This window comes from Acanthopagrus latus, chromosome 15 (assembly GCF_904848185.1).
Source record: "Acanthopagrus latus isolate v.2019 chromosome 15, fAcaLat1.1, whole genome shotgun sequence".
Taxonomy (NCBI): Eukaryota; Metazoa; Chordata; class Actinopteri; order Spariformes; family Sparidae; genus Acanthopagrus; species Acanthopagrus latus.
The window spans coordinates 8711599-8729486 of NC_051053.1; the positions used below are offsets into that span (position 1 = coordinate 8711599).

Here is a 17888-nt window from a genome sequence, read left to right on the forward strand (position 1 = left end):
GCCATGTTCCAAAGGCTCTAAAAATCACATTTGGACTACAGGCTCAGTGGGACCCCTCTCTTATTCGCTACTGGCAAACCTTGTGCAGCAAAAAATGTTTGGTGGGAAGGACAAGGGAAGGATAGCTTTGTAATTTGTAAAAAAAAAAAAAAAGGAAAAAAAATCCCTGGACCACCGTCAGCACAAATTGATTGGTGTAATGGCTTAACAATTGAAATAATTTAGTGTCACTTTCTTGCACACACAATGTTAATGGAAGTAATAGCATAGTAATGGGAGCTGTGACTTGATTAAGAAACATTCATTTAAGTTGATACACTGCCATATTGCGGCTGATCTATCATTAAGCTAATAGGTGCTATTCTTGGTGGTGGGGAAATGATTCTCCATCACAATGATTCCCTCTCAGCAAGCCTTGAGTCTGGGCTTTACGATACATAAATAGAACTCATAATGATATTGACTCAAAGTTCTTCCTCATAGAAGAGAGTTAATATTAAAAAAAAATATACTTTAAACTCCTTAATTATATGCAGCCTTTGAAGCTTCACACATGTCTTTAACAATTGGAAACCTAAAACTGAATACCTTTTTAAAAGATGACTGTGCAGCATAGACTGTATACCCAGTGGTGGAAGAAAAACAATACAACAATGACAAAATACTTGGCAACTAAAAGTCAAGGTCTGTGAGGGGTGCTATTAGCGAGCAGTTGTCATGGCTGGCTTTTTTTTAGTTTTAGTTATTATTCAGTAGATTATATTATGATTACCTTATGCGTCTTGTGACTTTTCCACTTCCTGTCTTTGTCTTTTTTCCACACTTTTTTTTTTTGTGGACACGTGTGTTTATTTCCCCCCATCGTGGAGAGGTATCGAAGGTCCTTCCTTCCTGCTGCTGTCAGACTGTACAACCAGCACTGCTCCCGACAGACCTCACCCTGTACTGTGCACTGTGCAATATGTCTGTACAAAACTCATTTCTGTTTTTGATGGTCAATTTCCTTAACACCCATATTTATTATTTGTATTTAAAATCTGTGTATAAAAATGTGCTGTTAAATTTGCACTATATCTTGTAAATATGCATATACGTCTATTCTATTTTATTTCTTCTCTTTCTAATTATATTGTTTATTTTTGATATCGGTTTTTGTTCTGTAATATTCTGTCACTGCTGGGACAAACAAATTTCCCCATCTGCAGGACATTAAAGGGTTTCAGATTCTGATTGTGTTTTTTTGCAGTCCTGCCTGTCTTCTCCAAGCTTCATCCTTAATTGTATCTCACTTAATTTGGTATTTCTCCAGCCTGTTTTGTCAGTTGCTTGCCCTTTTGTTTCCAGCCTTTGATTTTTTGGGGGGGACTTCAGCTCACCTTTTGTTTTTTCATCCATCTGTCTTGGTGCCTGGTGCTTTACTTTTTAGTTTTTTTTTTATAAACCACAAAACAGCAGTCAACTATAAATGGAAAGTAAAAGGACTTAGTCCACAGACAGATGGACCCTCTGAGAGCTATATCAGATTGTTTTTACAGATACTAAAATGTGTACGCATCAGGATGGGAATTAAAAACCTGTTCCCAAATTGTCTGATCCATCAGAATCCTGTGCCTCCAAGCTTTCTGACAACACAACTGCACATGACAAAACACTCACAAACTCATATGTCTATGCTGCTGGAAACTCTCTTCAAGAATGAGTCAGAAATGCCTATAAATGACCATTTGTGTGAAAAGACCAGCGATATGCTTAAATTTCAGTAATGTCACGTACAGTATGCAACTCTCCGCATACAAGTGCAACTGTGTTTAACACTTTATCTGCACAAGAAATGTATCAGGAATCAGCAAGGGAATCAATAAAGAATCAGACCAGTTAGAGAAATGGCTTTAGTGTAAATAAAATCTTAGAATCCTATGCCATGTGAAGAGAAATGTGTCCTAGTTATCTAAAACGGGACAAAGGGCCACAAGTAGACAATGCTTTTCATTAGGAGTCACATACTAAAGAGGGTGGGAACCACTGACTCAAAAATGAAATGAAAATACAAAGCACAAGATTCACCTCTGAAGTGTGGTGTAGCAAAAGTATAACAGATCATATAATAGATAACTGCGTCTGCTTGTCTGTATATGCCTGCCCAGTGCGATCTGTACCTGTGGATTGATCAGCTGCTGGTGCCGGGCTGAGTGTTGGCGTCGGCGCTCTGGGTGTGGGGCCGCGAGTGATGTTCTTGACTACAGTCGCCAAGGGAACAGAATCTGTAACAGGAGGCAGGCAGCTGACCTTGTTGATGCCATCTACACAGGAAAATGCTTCCGGACATGGATCCAACAGGCAGTCGTCATAGTTGTGCTCACAGTTCCTCCCCTGTGTAGGGAAACAAACAAACAACTAAATGTGCGGCGCAATTCCGCCGGTGAGATGCTAAACAGCAGATAATGTCCACAGTTTGAATGAAAGAGCTTGCATTAAGTAGGGAACATGAGATTATGTAACAGTTGCCAGGATTAAAAAAAAAAAACAAAACATGTGAGTGAATATAGGATCTGATGCTGAAAACTGAGATTATTTTTATTATTATGTGCAACATTAAAGGAGCAGTATGTAGTTTTGGGAAGGGAATTTGATTATTTTTTTATGGCTAAACAAACCAAAAAATAAAACTCTCTTTGTTTGCTTGACCTCAAAGAAAAGCACAGTTTCATACTGTTTTCCTTTGTTCATTTTTGGTGGACCCTGACACATTTCTAGCTTTGAACTGGGTTCTCCTTATTTTACCTTAGTTTATTAACTAAATCTATATATACCCCTAACCCTAGATGTGTTTGTATTATTACCTCATAATATTTGAATATCCTCTCCAAAACAACATGGTGCCCCTTTAAATATTTCAAATACTTAATATTATCTTCCTGTATGGCATGTAACAATAAAGAAAAAAGGCAATCACACTTGAGAGGGGGTGGGGGGGGGGTGACGAGATATAAGGTAAGGGAGCCTCACCACAAATCCAGGACGGCAGAAACAGGTGTAGCCATAGCCCGGTTCATTCTGAATGCATATCCCCTGGTTGCAGGGTTGTGGAAGGCACTCATTAATGTCATCCTCACAGTGAAGGCCTGTCCAACCTGCCAGGAACAAAAGCCCACAGAGTGCCGTGGTGAGCCCAGGCTCTCCCACTTCCACCCTCTGAAGTGAATATCAATCAGACTCTCCTACATTGATTTGCTTCTTTTTGGGTTCACACACACACACACAAAGACAAGAAAAGGCTTTCACTAAAGAGCGTGCCACATACATTTTAATGAGCCCGGGCTGTACCGTCTTTTTATCACCGTCTTTTTTTTTTCACTACTGTACGGCTACAAATTTCTCCCTGGAGGAAAAGACGGTGACTTTAGCGCGGCTTTGATGCGCAGGAGTTAGGCAGGCATTATGGTAACCTTTAGTGACTCTTTATACGGCCCCCTTTCAATCCAATATGGGCCTTCTATAAGCATTAGCATGGTTTACATACGACGTGCTTCAACACATCTGGGGCGCAGTAAAACATCCATCTGAGCTACGACTGAGTAATCGTGCTCATGAGCCACAAAGGTTTCCTGTAAAGGCAAATAAACTGCTTTCGGTTCCCCCATTTCAAAGTAAATTGAGAGACTCGCTGGATGCCTGAGTGACTCACCTGACCTGCAGTGGCAGACGTAGCTATTAATAAGATCTTGGCAAATGGCACCGTTGTGGCAGGGCGCTGAGCAACATTCGTTAACTTCCACTTCACAGAAGTCCCCCATGAAACCCGGCGGACAGCTGAGGAAACAGATCATACTTTCAAACTGTGAGGCTGTCTCGCCGCGCCGCTGCTTTTTTTTTTTTTTCCTTTTCCCGTGGGTCTGACGCACTGTATCTGCAAGAGCTGCTTGTTTTCTTTATTTATCGCAAACTTTCCTCCAGTCAGTTGTGGCTTCTTACGTCAGAGTGTGTTATTAAAAACAGACAACACATTTTTAGAATCCTGGGGGACACAGAAGTAGAATTAGTAAAGGAGGCGATAAGATAAAGAGTGGGGTCATTTCAAAGTGGCAGACACACATTCATCTGAGTGCGCTGCTCACATCAATACACTGTATACAGCATATCAAAGTCACAACAACATACCTCATTGACACCAGCTCATACATTACAAAATATTATTAGTTGTGCAATTTCCTTTCATTACATCCAGTCAAATAAAATCAACTTATTCCACCTCTTTTTTGTAAGGGCAGCGTGGCATGTGTTCCATAACAGAGCCCGACAGAAACAGTTTCCCATCAGTTATACCTTAACAGATGCTAACGTAACGTTAACAGATGCATTTTCCTTCCAGAGATGTAAGAGTTTGTTTTTTTGCTTTTTTTGAAAAACAGAAACCCAAAAAATAAATTCTTTATATGCAGCTGGTTCACTGGGAGCGAGCAATACACTAAGGTTAAACATTCACATCATTGTTGGATTTTAAAAAAAGCACTACTCTTAAATAATTTATCATTCAAGCTCCTCTGTAACGTTCTTATACTGGATTTGTGGGGCCTCTGAAAGTATCTGTCAGTGTACAGTCACAGCCCACCGATGTCATCTATGTATCTGTATTATTTCACAACACTACAGTATACGGTCACAGTCAAAAGTTTCCATACACTTGTAAAGAAAATGTCATACACGGCAGTCTTCGCTTCCAGGGACTCCTACAGCTCTCATTTTTTTTTTGCGATGGAATAAGCGGAACACCATGTCACAAAAAACCTTCAAGAAGTTTGTTAAAATTTGAATTTTTACGCTTATGTAAATTCACTTACCCCAACTTGCACACTTATACCAAGTGACTTTATTTGACCTTCATTAAGTTCTTCAGCATACGTCAAATTACAGCTACATCATGGCAACCTACTTTCTGTTAAGCTCAAATAGATTTACAATTCTAGATTCAAGTGATAATCTCAGTTTTTTCTGTTGGCTAAATCTATAAGCGAATGAGGTAACACAGTGGGGACTGACCCTGTGACCCAGTGGCTAAAGTGTTTCAATACCTCTATATGTGCAGGATTACAAACTGGATATTAGTCTCTACTTTCCCTGAAAAACAGGAAGACTGTATCAAGTTACTTTGCAAACCAAACATGTTGTACTTAAATAAACAGATGACTAAAAACAGACATAAGTTTTCAGGACCCCAGTACCCACGTTTGGAGATTTGATAACAACATAAATCTTAAATTTATATACTGCTGCTTTAAAAATGAATAAACACATTTATAAACACTGGAAAATAAAATTTGGAACCAGGGGTTCATTTAGAGTTTCAAAATATTTTTTCGATGTTTAACACTAATAAAAGCTGGCAGTTCTTTTCTCATCTGGGCCCCCTGGTGACGATAAGGCCCTTAAGGCACGTGTCTTGAATGCCTATGCGTGGATCCGGCCCAGCAGAGTGCTTTCACTCATCAGAAGTTTGTCTTTAAAACAAGACAACAGTCACTTTTTGGCATTTGTTGACTTTGAAATCTTGCAGGGAGTAATGAAACAAGGAGCGGCCACAGTGAGGTGTCAGATGAGGAGCTGCAGGCGACAGGCTGCAAAACTCCAATGTCCCACCAAGGTAACCAACTCTTTTCACTGTGACCTGCTGTTCGCAGTGTGCAGCATAAGATCAGATCGCAGAATGAGGGCCAACAGCCTGACTTCTTTATTATTACAAAAACAGATTTCGTTACAGAACTCTGTGGCCTGCAGTATTTAAGGGGCAGCATGTGAAATTTGGTGATCGGTTGAATTCATACTCCAACTGAGCAAGGGGCAGCATATCCCCATAACAAACGCCGACTGCTGCTAACTGCTGCTAATCATGAGTACTGTTAATACTCATGATTGTCATTTCCTAAATTTCTGTTGTCAATTTCATTTAATTTTTGAACATTTTTAACCTAAGTGCTTATATATTGAGCCTTTAAACTGCATGTGCTGTTACCACAAGTTCCTACAGTTGAACTAAGACCAAATACTTTTGAGATTGTTACTTTAACATTTATGCTTTATGCAGTGTATACAACTCAAGTCTTCACATCCACATGCTCTCCATAAAAAAGCTTAGGATCGTTTACATTGTGTTTTGTCAGCTATATGTTCCTAAAAAATCCTCAAACAGCAGTGACACTTCCAGCACCTGAAGCGAGTTTAGAGAAAACACCGTTCTGCGTATTTAACAGATGATGTTGCCAATGCGCCGCTCTCGAGCTAAAGGCCTGGCTGTTTCGTCCATGGTTGGACCAAATCAATACGGCCCTCCATGTGCTGTCATTACTGCTAATTCCTTCCTTTGACGAAACCTGGTCCAGCATGTCAAACAAAACCAAAAAAACTCCCTGTTGAAAAACTCAACTTCAGTTCACAGATCCCAAACTTCAAATTAAGGACCTTATTTGACGGGGGAGATAAAACAGAATTGATTAATTCAGCAGTGCATAAAATCCACAGGCAAACAAAGTGGAAATATTTAGGTGTGGTAATAGCTTTCTGTTGTGGGGTTGGTGATTTGCACAGGATAAGCTACAGCTTGAGCAAAGAGAGGTGCCACCCGATTCTGCAGATGTCATCCCCACTGGCTTAAAGTTTTGAAGAGGCGCAGTCATTTTCCAGATGGACAATGCGCCTGATCATGCATCAAAGCTACCCGAGGCCAAGGAAGACCAAGGTCTGCTGGCTCGCATGGATTTCCAATTCAGAGTCACCAGACCTCAAACCCACCGAACATCTTTTGGAATATTTGACATCAGAAAAGCCGACAGGTGCAGATGATAGGAAAAAAGCAGCAAAATAGATTCTCAAATCTACCAAAAGAAATAACAATCTTCCTCTTCCAGAATGTGTCTCTTTGCTGTAAACCTACATTTGTTAGGCACGGTTGCTTTACTCATGCAACAATTGAGCATGGGCAAAGGGGTTTCATGCATAACCTCTTTGCTGACCACTATAATAGAGAGCAAATCGAGTGTTTTTGAGGCCATTTGCTGAACAGGTGCAGAATTGAGTAAGTACCACTTCAGAGGCGCATGCAGATAAAACAACACTGTATTTCCAGTTTTGTAGACGGTCTGGAAGCTACCGCAGGACTGATTTTATATTTCAGACCATTAGTCAGTGTACTAGCCTGACCAAATCCTCCTCATTGAAGTGGAAACAAATATGTGGATTTGAAAACATGGTCGCCTCTCAAAATATCTTCAAACGTGAAGCCTCCTCCACCAAAAACAAAAGTCCGTACAGTGAGCTGATGCTCAGAAATTGGATGACAAATCTTTTCACCAATACCACATAAACTACTATGACAGCTACACTGTTTTTAAAGGAGACCTATTATTCTGACTTTCAGGTTTGTGATTAAATGTTGGGTTACTGAAATAGGTTTACATGCTTTTACTGTCCAGTGCTGCAACTCTGTCTTCCATCTCCATCTTAAACACTCTAATCGTCTCCAAGCCAGCACTGCTAACAACAACAACAAGGCAGCTGTGCTAACTTAATTATTACATGTCATGCTAGCCCCCAGGCATAAATTACACAAAAGTGCGACATGGTGATGTTTTGTGATGTCATAAAGTCACGGAGGCGGGACTACTGACGAGGTGTTTCAGGAGCAGTGTTTACTGCCTTTTTAAACTTTCAAGATCTTTTACATGCAAGAGAACATATATAAAACACTGAAGGAAGGGAAAAAAAAAAAACATCAAATGTCTAACAGGTTCTTTAATCGCTCTTAAATGTCTCTATGTCTGCAAATAAAATCCAAAATCGTTCAACTGCTACGATTACTGCATCTAAATACGGCCAACAACCAGTTAATAAAGCACTAATCCCACACCGCATTTAGATGTCCAACTTCTGCAAAAGAATCCTCTGTTCTGGAAAGAGCACACGAGGCACATTTATCATACTGCAGATCAGCAGGACTCTAAAGGACACTGTTAGCCATAAAATGTGTGCGTTCACCAAGTTTGTCCTTGAACACATTTATCTTTATCTAAATGCACAATATACACTGCAGCGCATCCCCGTAATATATGCACGACTGCCGTACGCATACAATGAAGCAAAAAAGACAGTAGGCGACAGTAGCAATCCACCGTGTTCACACTGTACTGCGCCCCAACCTATTTGGAGTCACGGCAGTCCAGGATACATTAAATCATGACACTGAGCAGCGGCACATCAGCACAAGGTTAGACAATGTAATTAACTGTAAGGCGTCCGGGGAGCTGCTGTGTCAAATCCGCACACTCTTACTACATACACCTTGTATCCAGATACACTTCATCACTCAAGGGAGAGCGTGTCAGCAATTAAAAAGTAATGTTTCACTCGCGACCAACCTGGAGGATGCACTGAGTGCACAGGCTGCAGCACTGTTCTCAGAAGACAGGATGTGCGTTAAGTTAGAGACAAGCAATTTGGAATAGAATAGAACAGCACAGCATAGCACAGAATAGAATAGAATTTCATAGAATAGAATAGGGAAGGACACAAATATTCCACCATATTTGTTTACTGACCTTTTCCTAAACCCTGTCCTTTTAATCACTGTTGCTACATTTATCAATCCTTCCAGTCTCACATGGCACATGTGCAGTTTACAGTTTAATCAACAGATGCTTGACTGAGATAGACAAAAAGCAGGCTTCTTAATGCTAGCCAGCACCTGTAGCTGTAGCCGTAGTCCTAATTAAGCATTAACATTAGTGCTGATAAGAGGGTTTTTCAATGCAACCTGCAGCCCCTCAAAATAATCTACCTCTGTTATTGGATGACACGCCTTTTGGCCAATGAGGTTACCCTCAGGTACGACCAGTAATCTAGTTCGCAGGACACGTTATTTATCAAAGTTCACTTAAGCATCATTTACATTGTTTGCTGTGGTAATTTTGCAGTGGTTAAAGAAAAAAAAAAAGGACAACTAAAACTGAAAATTCTCTGAAACTGAAAACTGTGCTGGAAGCAGAGTCCAGTTTATGTCAATGAAAAGCTGCTCAGTGGCGCACTTGAATAAGGCTGAAATGATTTAATGGCGCGGCTCTTGTGGACTTTCCAAAATGTTATCAGACTGAGTGGAGCAAATTATGATAGTGAAGTAAGTCATTTCGATGGGGTTATGACGCTCCCAAATAAATTGATTTGCCGTTTCACAGCTGCTTCTTTTCACAACGTACGCTTGTGTGGAAAGGCTATTTTTGGGCCCTGGTGCGTTGCCGCACATTTGACCTATGTCAGTGTCAAATTGGCTACAAAGTGCTGGTGCTCATCTTTGGGGCTCGGTCTCACCTTGTTACGGTCGTGAAGCTGTGATTGGACGAATGCAGTTAAGCTGAGCTAATGGTAAAATATAAAAGAAAAAAATCTGTGTCTATGTTTCGTTTAGCTATGTCAAGCCGATTTAAATGTCCTGTGCATAAAGACAAATTTTAATTATCTGTGCAGGCTCCGCTCAAGGCTCCAATCAAAGTGTAATGCACCAGAGGGTACACAGCCTGCATAGGCGTAGACCATGACTTAAACACATCACACATTAAGTGCCCTGCTACACTGTAGGCACTGAAACACTTAAAACAGGCACCAAAGTTTCCATTCATTGGGCACAGAAAACGGATCAAGACATTCTGCTGACAATAAAAAGACTTTCAACAGTGGACCAACTCACCTGCACGTGAAGTTTGATCCCTCACCGTCAAGACAGGAGGCTCCGTTGAAACACAGCGAGACGTTAGATGCCTTGCAGACATCGACATCAATCTCGCAAGTTTTCCCCGCGTATCCATCCTGACAGAAGCACGCGTATTTATCAATGAGATCCACACACGAGCCTCCATTCAAGCAGGGACGGGGAGCGCAGTCCTGTGAATGAAGAGGCATCAAAGGCTTACAGGAGTGAGGCACTGTACCGATAATGCTGAATAATTGAGCAGATGCAACCTTAAAATGGCATGATTTGCCACCTGCAAAAAACAACAATTTTGGCTCGGGATGAATTTTTCATGGTTAAAAAGCGGATGATCAGATTATCCACTGAACTTAACGCTCACAGAGACTCCGTAAGCAACTCAAAGTTTTATCTCTGGGGTTTCAGCACGAGCTGTGGCTTGGATCGATTAGGCATTAGCAATTTTCTTTTAATCAGGTATTTGTACAATGCGTACATGATCCTGGTAGTTCAATTGACTTGGAAAAAAAAAAAAAAAAAATCAATGGAGTTAGTGATACCAAAGGCCGCACAAAGACTATGAAACCTCTCCAGACATTGCTCTTGAGCAGGCAGGTTTGTTAATTAAGCTCAACTCACGTCAATATTTATTTCACATCTGCTGCCGGTCCATCCAGAATCACAAAGGCAGGAGTATGAATATACCCCATCTTGACAGCTGAGAACACCAACAAAAGGACAAGGTCAGAACTGATTCTCCACAATGAAATCAACTAAAGATCACTCATTTATTCATAAAACTCTTTTACTGTACAATTCTTGCAGAATCTCTGATGAGTAAAAGACAGTCCTCTGGGCGAACAAGTATTTCCCCTTCAAGAGAATTAATGACTATAATTTAAAGACCAGTGAGACAAACCTGTAAGCGCGTCACATTAGCTCCTTACAACATGTGACATATGTCTCCACTCACAGCGCTGGCAAGAAGTGTAATTAAAAATAATTCCGCATAATTTACGGTGTTTTCTGCTCTCAGGGGCGGCGAGGAGTCCGTACCTCCCGTGAAGACAGGGCACTGCCGTGCATTCATCAACGTTGGTCTCGCAGTGGAGCCCGGTGAAGCCATCAGGACACAAGCAGCGGTATCGATTAGCAGCGTCGATACACCGCCCGTTATTTTGGCATGGGTTTGAGACGCACTCGTCGATGTTACCTTCACACCGTGGCCCTGGGAAAGGAAGCATATTATGGTAAGGCATTAAATATTCAACAATGTAATAAAAGAGAGCTTCTTCTAGCGCTTCTGTACTCAGACCGTTTACACAAACACAGATAAAGCAAACATTACAAAAGCATGTGTAGTCTGGTCACCACAACAGACAACTGGCTCTAGACGCAGTGAAGCAGTTGTGATCCCTCTGTCAAGTCCGGGTTCAATTTCAGTTTCTTCTCTGCAAGGCCGTTATAGAACTAAACAAACAATCTACTCATTAAAAGGCTGACTCAGTTTTGATTTTTTTTTTCTGCAAAAACTCCGCGACTGCATTTTAGATCTCTGGAGATGTCACTGCACAGTGCACACGCTCCCGGACATAGTCCCATTTTCAAACAGTTTTGTTGGTTTGACAAAGGGATTCACTGGGTTTGTTTAGTGCAATGTGGAACGACGCTGACAAAATGCATCAGTGTGGCTCCTCCATGTGAATGCTGCTGAAGTGTACAGCAAAGTTAATCTACTGTATATCAGGCCGTGTCTACAACGACCTGTATGGATTAATTAATTGCTGGTTTCAGTCTTTTCATGGGATTTATTGACAATTCAAAACATCAGCTTTGTCCTTCAGTGATCTGAGTCCGCAGTCAACAACTCTCAATCCATTCAAACTCAGATTGTATACATGAATGTCAGGCTCGTACATTTCAGCTGACACTGACAGAGAGTGATGAATGAAAACCTACTGATTACATTTCTATTGTTAATGCCTAAATAAACAAACTCTTCATTTTCATGACTGAATAGACACAATTTCATACTTTTTCCCATATTTTTTCCCCTTATTTTTGGGGGAACAATGTTCTGGGGAGCTTTTTTTGCTCTGAGAGCAACTTAGAACTTAGTATTTTATTTTTTTGAGTTTGTGTTATTACCTCATTGATATTGTAAATTTAATTAAAATTCTGTCTTTGAATTTCTTTTCCAAATTACAAAGCGCCCCTTTAGAGTTCCTTTATGTGATACAGTGTTGAAGGTGCATTATGTTAGAACTGGCCACCTGTCGAATTCATACACAAAACAAACAGGAGGCAGCATGTCACCAAAGTAATCACTAACTGCTGCAAACCATAGCTAGCTAGTTAGCTCAGTTAGCTGTGCAGCCAACATTCTGGGCTGGGAGGGATCAGGGAAATGTTGGTGTTTACAACACTAGCACAGACATTTTGGACTGGGATGGGCCAGGGCAGGCTGGTTAGCATGCTAGATATCTCTGCAACACACACATATAATCATCAAAACATTCAAATGATGTGGTTGATTTTACTTAAATACTAAACGTTTTGGACTAATAATCGGCGCACATTTTATCCAATCAGGACAGAGAACTCTTACTCTTTTTAGTCGACACAATCAAACGTCGCTGTGAAAATCATTTGCAGCAATCTAGCACCTAAACTTTACACATTAAAAAATATAAGTTGACAAATTGAAAGATGCAAAACAACCAGAACGGTCCTCCAGCAGTGAGCCTGCTGTCCAGAAAAATAATCCACCTGCCTCACCAAAATGACATGTTTTTCCTCTCTGGTCTTTTCAGTAACCGTTGATACAAGTTGATCACAGACTGACAGGGCTGGTAGACATGAGTTTGTTGTTCGTAGCCAACCGGCATTGCATTAGGGGACTTCTTGGTTCCCTTTTTCTTTCTTTTTTCTTCCCTTTTTCTTTTCACCTCGTGTTGCCTCTCGCTCACATACTGTTATTATCGTACTGACAACACACCTTGAATGCTTTTAATGAAAACCACGCGCTATGAGATGCATAATTCAAAGTGGCTTTAACTCATGTCTCATAATGCCCTTTGACATTTCACTTAATTATCACACGCGGAAAAACATCCTTTAGTTTCTCGCCCAGCATTAAATTTAATTATCAGTTTGCGGTTTCCACTAAGTAGAAACTGAATCAAAGCATTAAGTCATTGTATTATCTCCGTCTGCAAGTTTTCAGCCGTGTCAGTTTGAGAAAACATGAACTCGAATTTCAAAAGGACTGACAAGGTTATGTGACGTGCTGAGAGCGGGACCAATGAATGAGAACAGAATTGGTTAGTTATATGCAGTGTAAATACTGCCACGGACCTCTAATAACATGTGAGCTCTGACACCTGATCCGCGTAGTTCAGGCCTGTGCTCATGGAAAAACATAAGAATTGACCCTTAAAGAAAACATATATAGGTATATTCATGAAAACTATTTTAAAAGAGAAATGTGCAAAGTGATAATAGCACGATAAGCATGACCTGAGCTGACTAAAAGAACAGCGAGCGTAAGAACAATAGATGGCCCCTTTAATGTCCCGGAGAAAACTCAGTCAAGTGCAGCACTGAACTAATGGAAAAGTGTGTCACACACTCTCAGCGCTGTATATCCTGTATATAATAACAGCTATGACTACGCAGTGCCACGTCTATGAAGGCACAATCCTCCGAACATGCTGACTATAATGAAACGCCCAGAATTATCCTGCAAACTATTTTTTAAGTCTTCACTGTCTTCACTGTCCGTCGTTTGCATTTAAGTCAGCTTCATACAGAGGGTTGATGACATCCATTATTTATACAGGCCTCGTAAAAATAGCAACAAGATCACAGAAGAAATTGACGAGGGCGGAGAGGGTTCATCACGCTGCGAAGGAAACACCAGATAACGGAGGCTGTCAAAATTAACCTCCATCCTGCCGACAAATCAGAACACAAGCGACTGTTTAAAGCATCTACATTACGGCAAGAACAGCTTCAAACGCATCCACACAAGTGACTAGTCTGCTGAGGAAATAAAAATTAATAAACAGGTCGCAGGAAATGCGTTCTTGAGTTGTTTTGTTGCTTAAGTGGTCAAAAGGTTACCTACTCTCCCCCCCATTGAGCAATCTGGGACTTCCGAGAATCGAGAGATGAGAAATTATGACTGATTGTCGTTAATCATTTCGGTTTGCTTTTCATCTGTGGCGCCGGGACAGATGTAAATAAACATGATGACAACAGGAGCAGGAATCTATTTATTGCCCGCCACGTTTTACCATGAAAGAGAATAAATGAACTGCTTTAAGTGCACACCAAATCTAACACTTTCCCTCGTTACAGGGTGTGAAACGGCTCCCTTCTAGTGCCAAACTGATGACTTCTTTCTCTTAGCCGAGGAGGGGGAGATATACTGCAACTGGAAAAATTCACACTTCTTCGAGCGCAAAGGTTAAAAACAATCCCCGAGCCCAAAATATTAATAGAGAGCTGTGACAGAAAAATGAACTATGGGGACTGTAATACACAAGTGTGACAAAGGAAATGAAGCAATAAGTGAAAAATGATCCGAGGAAAATCTCTTTTTTATTTTACACACATATTTTATGACGCCTCTTATTCACATTTTCCACAGACTGATGCTTCCATTATGTATCTTTTAATGTTTTTATTTAGGTTAAAAGTCATAAAATCCTTTAGGATTCTGGGCTGGCATTTTACACCATGTCTAAAAGTGAACTACAAATGAGACATGGAATTACACACTGATTATGTAAAGGCTGCAGACTGGCCAACAAAGGCTTTAAAATCTCTAATACTAATTTGAACAAATACTAGAAATTACAACTGGGCTGAAAAGAGACTTGCTTGTCCGATATCGCATGACAGATTAGATAGAGAGGGATAATCTGAAATCAAAAGAGCTGGATTTAATTGTGATAAGCCCTTAAAATTAAATTGGCTGTCTTGAGACATTGTACTACTAATGCTTCTGTTTTCTAAGACAATAACTCGAAAACGTTGAAATCCGAAGCCCGAAACCCCCACGTATAAATCACGTACCAGCACAAGAACTGTCTCGATCTTCAATTGACACTATTAGTAAATTTGACTGTTTGCATGGGCAGAGGGCTCCATTTTCATTCACATCAAATGTGCACTACATCTCCAAAGCAACAGATCCCTGCCGAGAACAAACATTATTCATCAAGTTCAGCCCGGCAAACGACTGAATTTACTGAAGCCAAACAACACTGCGAGGGCCAGAACATCATCATCCAACAATGTGCTGACGGAGGAGGCTGCAACAATGTGCTGATTGCACTGTACCATCACTCAGGGGAACGCGCTCCTTAATGATGGGTGAAGAAGAGAAAAGAGAAGGTGACGAATAGTGTGCTTAAAGTGTGATTTATATAAACGAGATTACCCATTAATCATGTCTCTGTAATGACTTCTGACCCCCAGTACACAACGCAAACGCCCATGTACAGTTGAATAATACATTATTGGGATTGCAGCGTCTTTTAGACAAAAACATCCTAAATAAAGATCAGACAGCTCAGATCCGAGCAGCTGCCAAGACCGCCGCGGTATAAAATACGACATCCTTTATAGTGTTTGTCAACACAAAACGACACTGCATACAAAAATCAAGCATAAAATCACACGATTAGGTTAGAGCCATAACTAAAAACTGCTATTGGACAAGTGATTCATATTGACGCCTGACTAGCTGAGAAGAAAAAAAAAAAAAAAAAAAGGCAATACAAGATAAAAAAAAAAAAAAGGCGACAGATTAATCTCAATGTCTTCTGTCTAAGTGCAGCAAGCTGACTTTAGGAGAGGTAAACCATGATGACAGAAGCTGCAAAAGAGTCAGAAATGTGAATAAAACATTTTGTCGGCTTCTTGCTTCAATTATTTTTCAAAGCTTGAGCACAGGAACGGCCCCAGGATTTCGGTCGCCATGAAAAGGATTCTGTTTAAGGCCACCAAATAGAGATGACAGATGAATTAGGCTTGAGACAACAAATAAGGAGATGAATGGTCCTGGTGCAGCAGATAATACAAAATCCCAAATATTGAATTAAAGCCCATTAAAGGTTTTAAAGTAGTAGACTTGAAGACATTACAAAGTTGTGCTAATCATATCTTCCATATCTGTTAATTAATCATGCAACAAATGCAATCGTACACAAATTTGAATAAAATAACAACCACAAAGGCATCCAGGAGTACCTGACAGTGCTGCCAAGCAATGGTAGACATTGTAGTTATTGAGGCTATTGTTAGCATACCCCTGTTGACAGAAACTGAAACACTCACATCCAGCTCTCAATGAAGAATAGAAATGCCATGTTCACTGCACCTGCCCATGCATCCAGACTTCATTTTCTGCTTCTTACTGCAACAACTCACTACAGCAAGTGTCACGCCAATCTCACTTTGTTTACGTCTGCTTCCCCATGAGATCACGTGAGAGGGATCACGTTTAAACTCAGCTTTAGTCGGCAGAGCCCCGAAGCCATTCTCCTGCTAGTGATGTGTGCTGTTTATTCAAAACACATAAATGCTGAACGTGTTGTGTCTCCAAACTGCACCAAATTGGACACTGCACTTCTGCCGAACCTCAGCAACAGTCCTGCCAAGTGTGACGTAGATCAGATGAACGGTTGCCAAGATGTGCAAGTCACACACTGACAGACAGAAAAAGATTGCTTGCTTTATGGGTTAGATGCTTGCAACGCTTACTTATTTAAGCTAATAAGCAAATAGCAGTAAATCAAGTTTGTTCTAATCAAAGGCGTTACAGCTGTATTTACATTCATGTATAACTTTCTAGCCAGCTTGCCAGGCTAAAATTATTGTGGCTGTTGGTTTATTCATTCCAAATCAGAACACAGCTTTAATGTTGCGAGAACGTAGCATCACTGGAGGTAATCAGCTGTTGGAACCAGATGATTTAATGAAAGAGCAGACGCGCTAACTGACTGACTCACTCACTGACCAACCACTGAGAAAAATTCAATATGGACAGTGACGCAGGCGGGAATGAAGTGTCATTACAGCTTAATCACATCCATGGAAGTGAGTAGATATAGCACCAGGCCGGTGTATTAGTAAGCAGCTTCAGCTGTTCAAGTCAAAATGAATGTTGGCATTCGAGATGCAAAAAAAACACCCCTTGACTCCTCTGATGGCTGAAGCAAATAATATGATGATGCTATCAAGTGACACACCAAGTTATGCTGCTTTAAAAGGTAGGAGAGATGACACATGATGCCATCAAGGCGGAATTACATTTAAGTCGATTCCAATCAGGATGCAAAAACATGATGCAATTAATCACCCTGAAAAGATGATGGAAAATTTTACTATTTAACTCAAAAAGTAAGCAATAAGGAGCTACAGCAGCACCCCTGGATCTCTTAGTGAAAAGTTGCAGCGCTGTTACACATGTTACTGGAGCAAATATTTTGTATGAGTTCTAGTTGGTTTGAGCCAATCCAAACTGTATCCTCTGGCCGCTCGCTCTCTTGGGGAACCCTGTTTCCTCAGATGAGCTTAGAGCAACAGAAAAAGTAATGACTTGTACTACGCTGTGCCTAGGCCTAATAATAAAAGCTGCTTCTGTGGGAATTGGGCCATGCGTGTCAGGTTCGGCTCTCCAGAGTAGCAATGCCTCAGAGACTTCCCCCTCTCTCAACTGGGGAAGGATAAATTGATGATACAGTGTTGAAGACAAATGAAATTAATCTTCCCGGTACCTGACAGGAATCGGCTTTAGATGGTGCGCGCGCACACACACACACACGCACACACGCACGCACGCACACACACACACACACACACACACACACACACACACACACACACACACACACACACACACACACACACACACACACTAAAATAGCTTGATAGTCGTCTGAGTGGAAAATAAGACAAATGGACTGAGGTAAAACAACAATGGCGTTCTGATACTAAAGAGCATGATGGAGTGAAATAAAGGCAACCAACAGACACTGAGACGCTCCCATCAGATAAAGCAGGTGACATGAATTTATCTCTTGTTAGCTTTACTGAAGAGCAGCCATTGTATCTTCCAGAGGCAGGCCAGGCTAATTAAAAGCAAGCA

At 40.8% G+C, this 17888-nt stretch overlaps 1 protein-coding gene across 2 annotated transcripts in view; it reads right to left on the reverse strand.

Moving 5' to 3' along the window:
- eys (eyes shut homolog) overlaps window positions 1-17888 on the reverse strand; it is a 295658-nt gene that overhangs the window by 72178 nt on the left and 205592 nt on the right. For both annotated transcript variants that reach the window (XM_037124906.1, XM_037124907.1), the window contains 6 exons: window positions 10784-10955; window positions 10367-10445; window positions 9728-9921; window positions 3686-3810; window positions 3007-3131; window positions 2157-2370 (listed from right to left, as the gene is read on the reverse strand). In XM_037124906.1, coding sequence (XP_036980801.1) covers window positions 2157-2370; window positions 3007-3131; window positions 3686-3810; window positions 9728-9921; window positions 10367-10445; window positions 10784-10955 — 909 coding nt within the window. The remainder of the gene's footprint in view (window positions 1-2156; window positions 2371-3006; window positions 3132-3685; window positions 3811-9727; window positions 9922-10366; window positions 10446-10783; window positions 10956-17888) is intronic.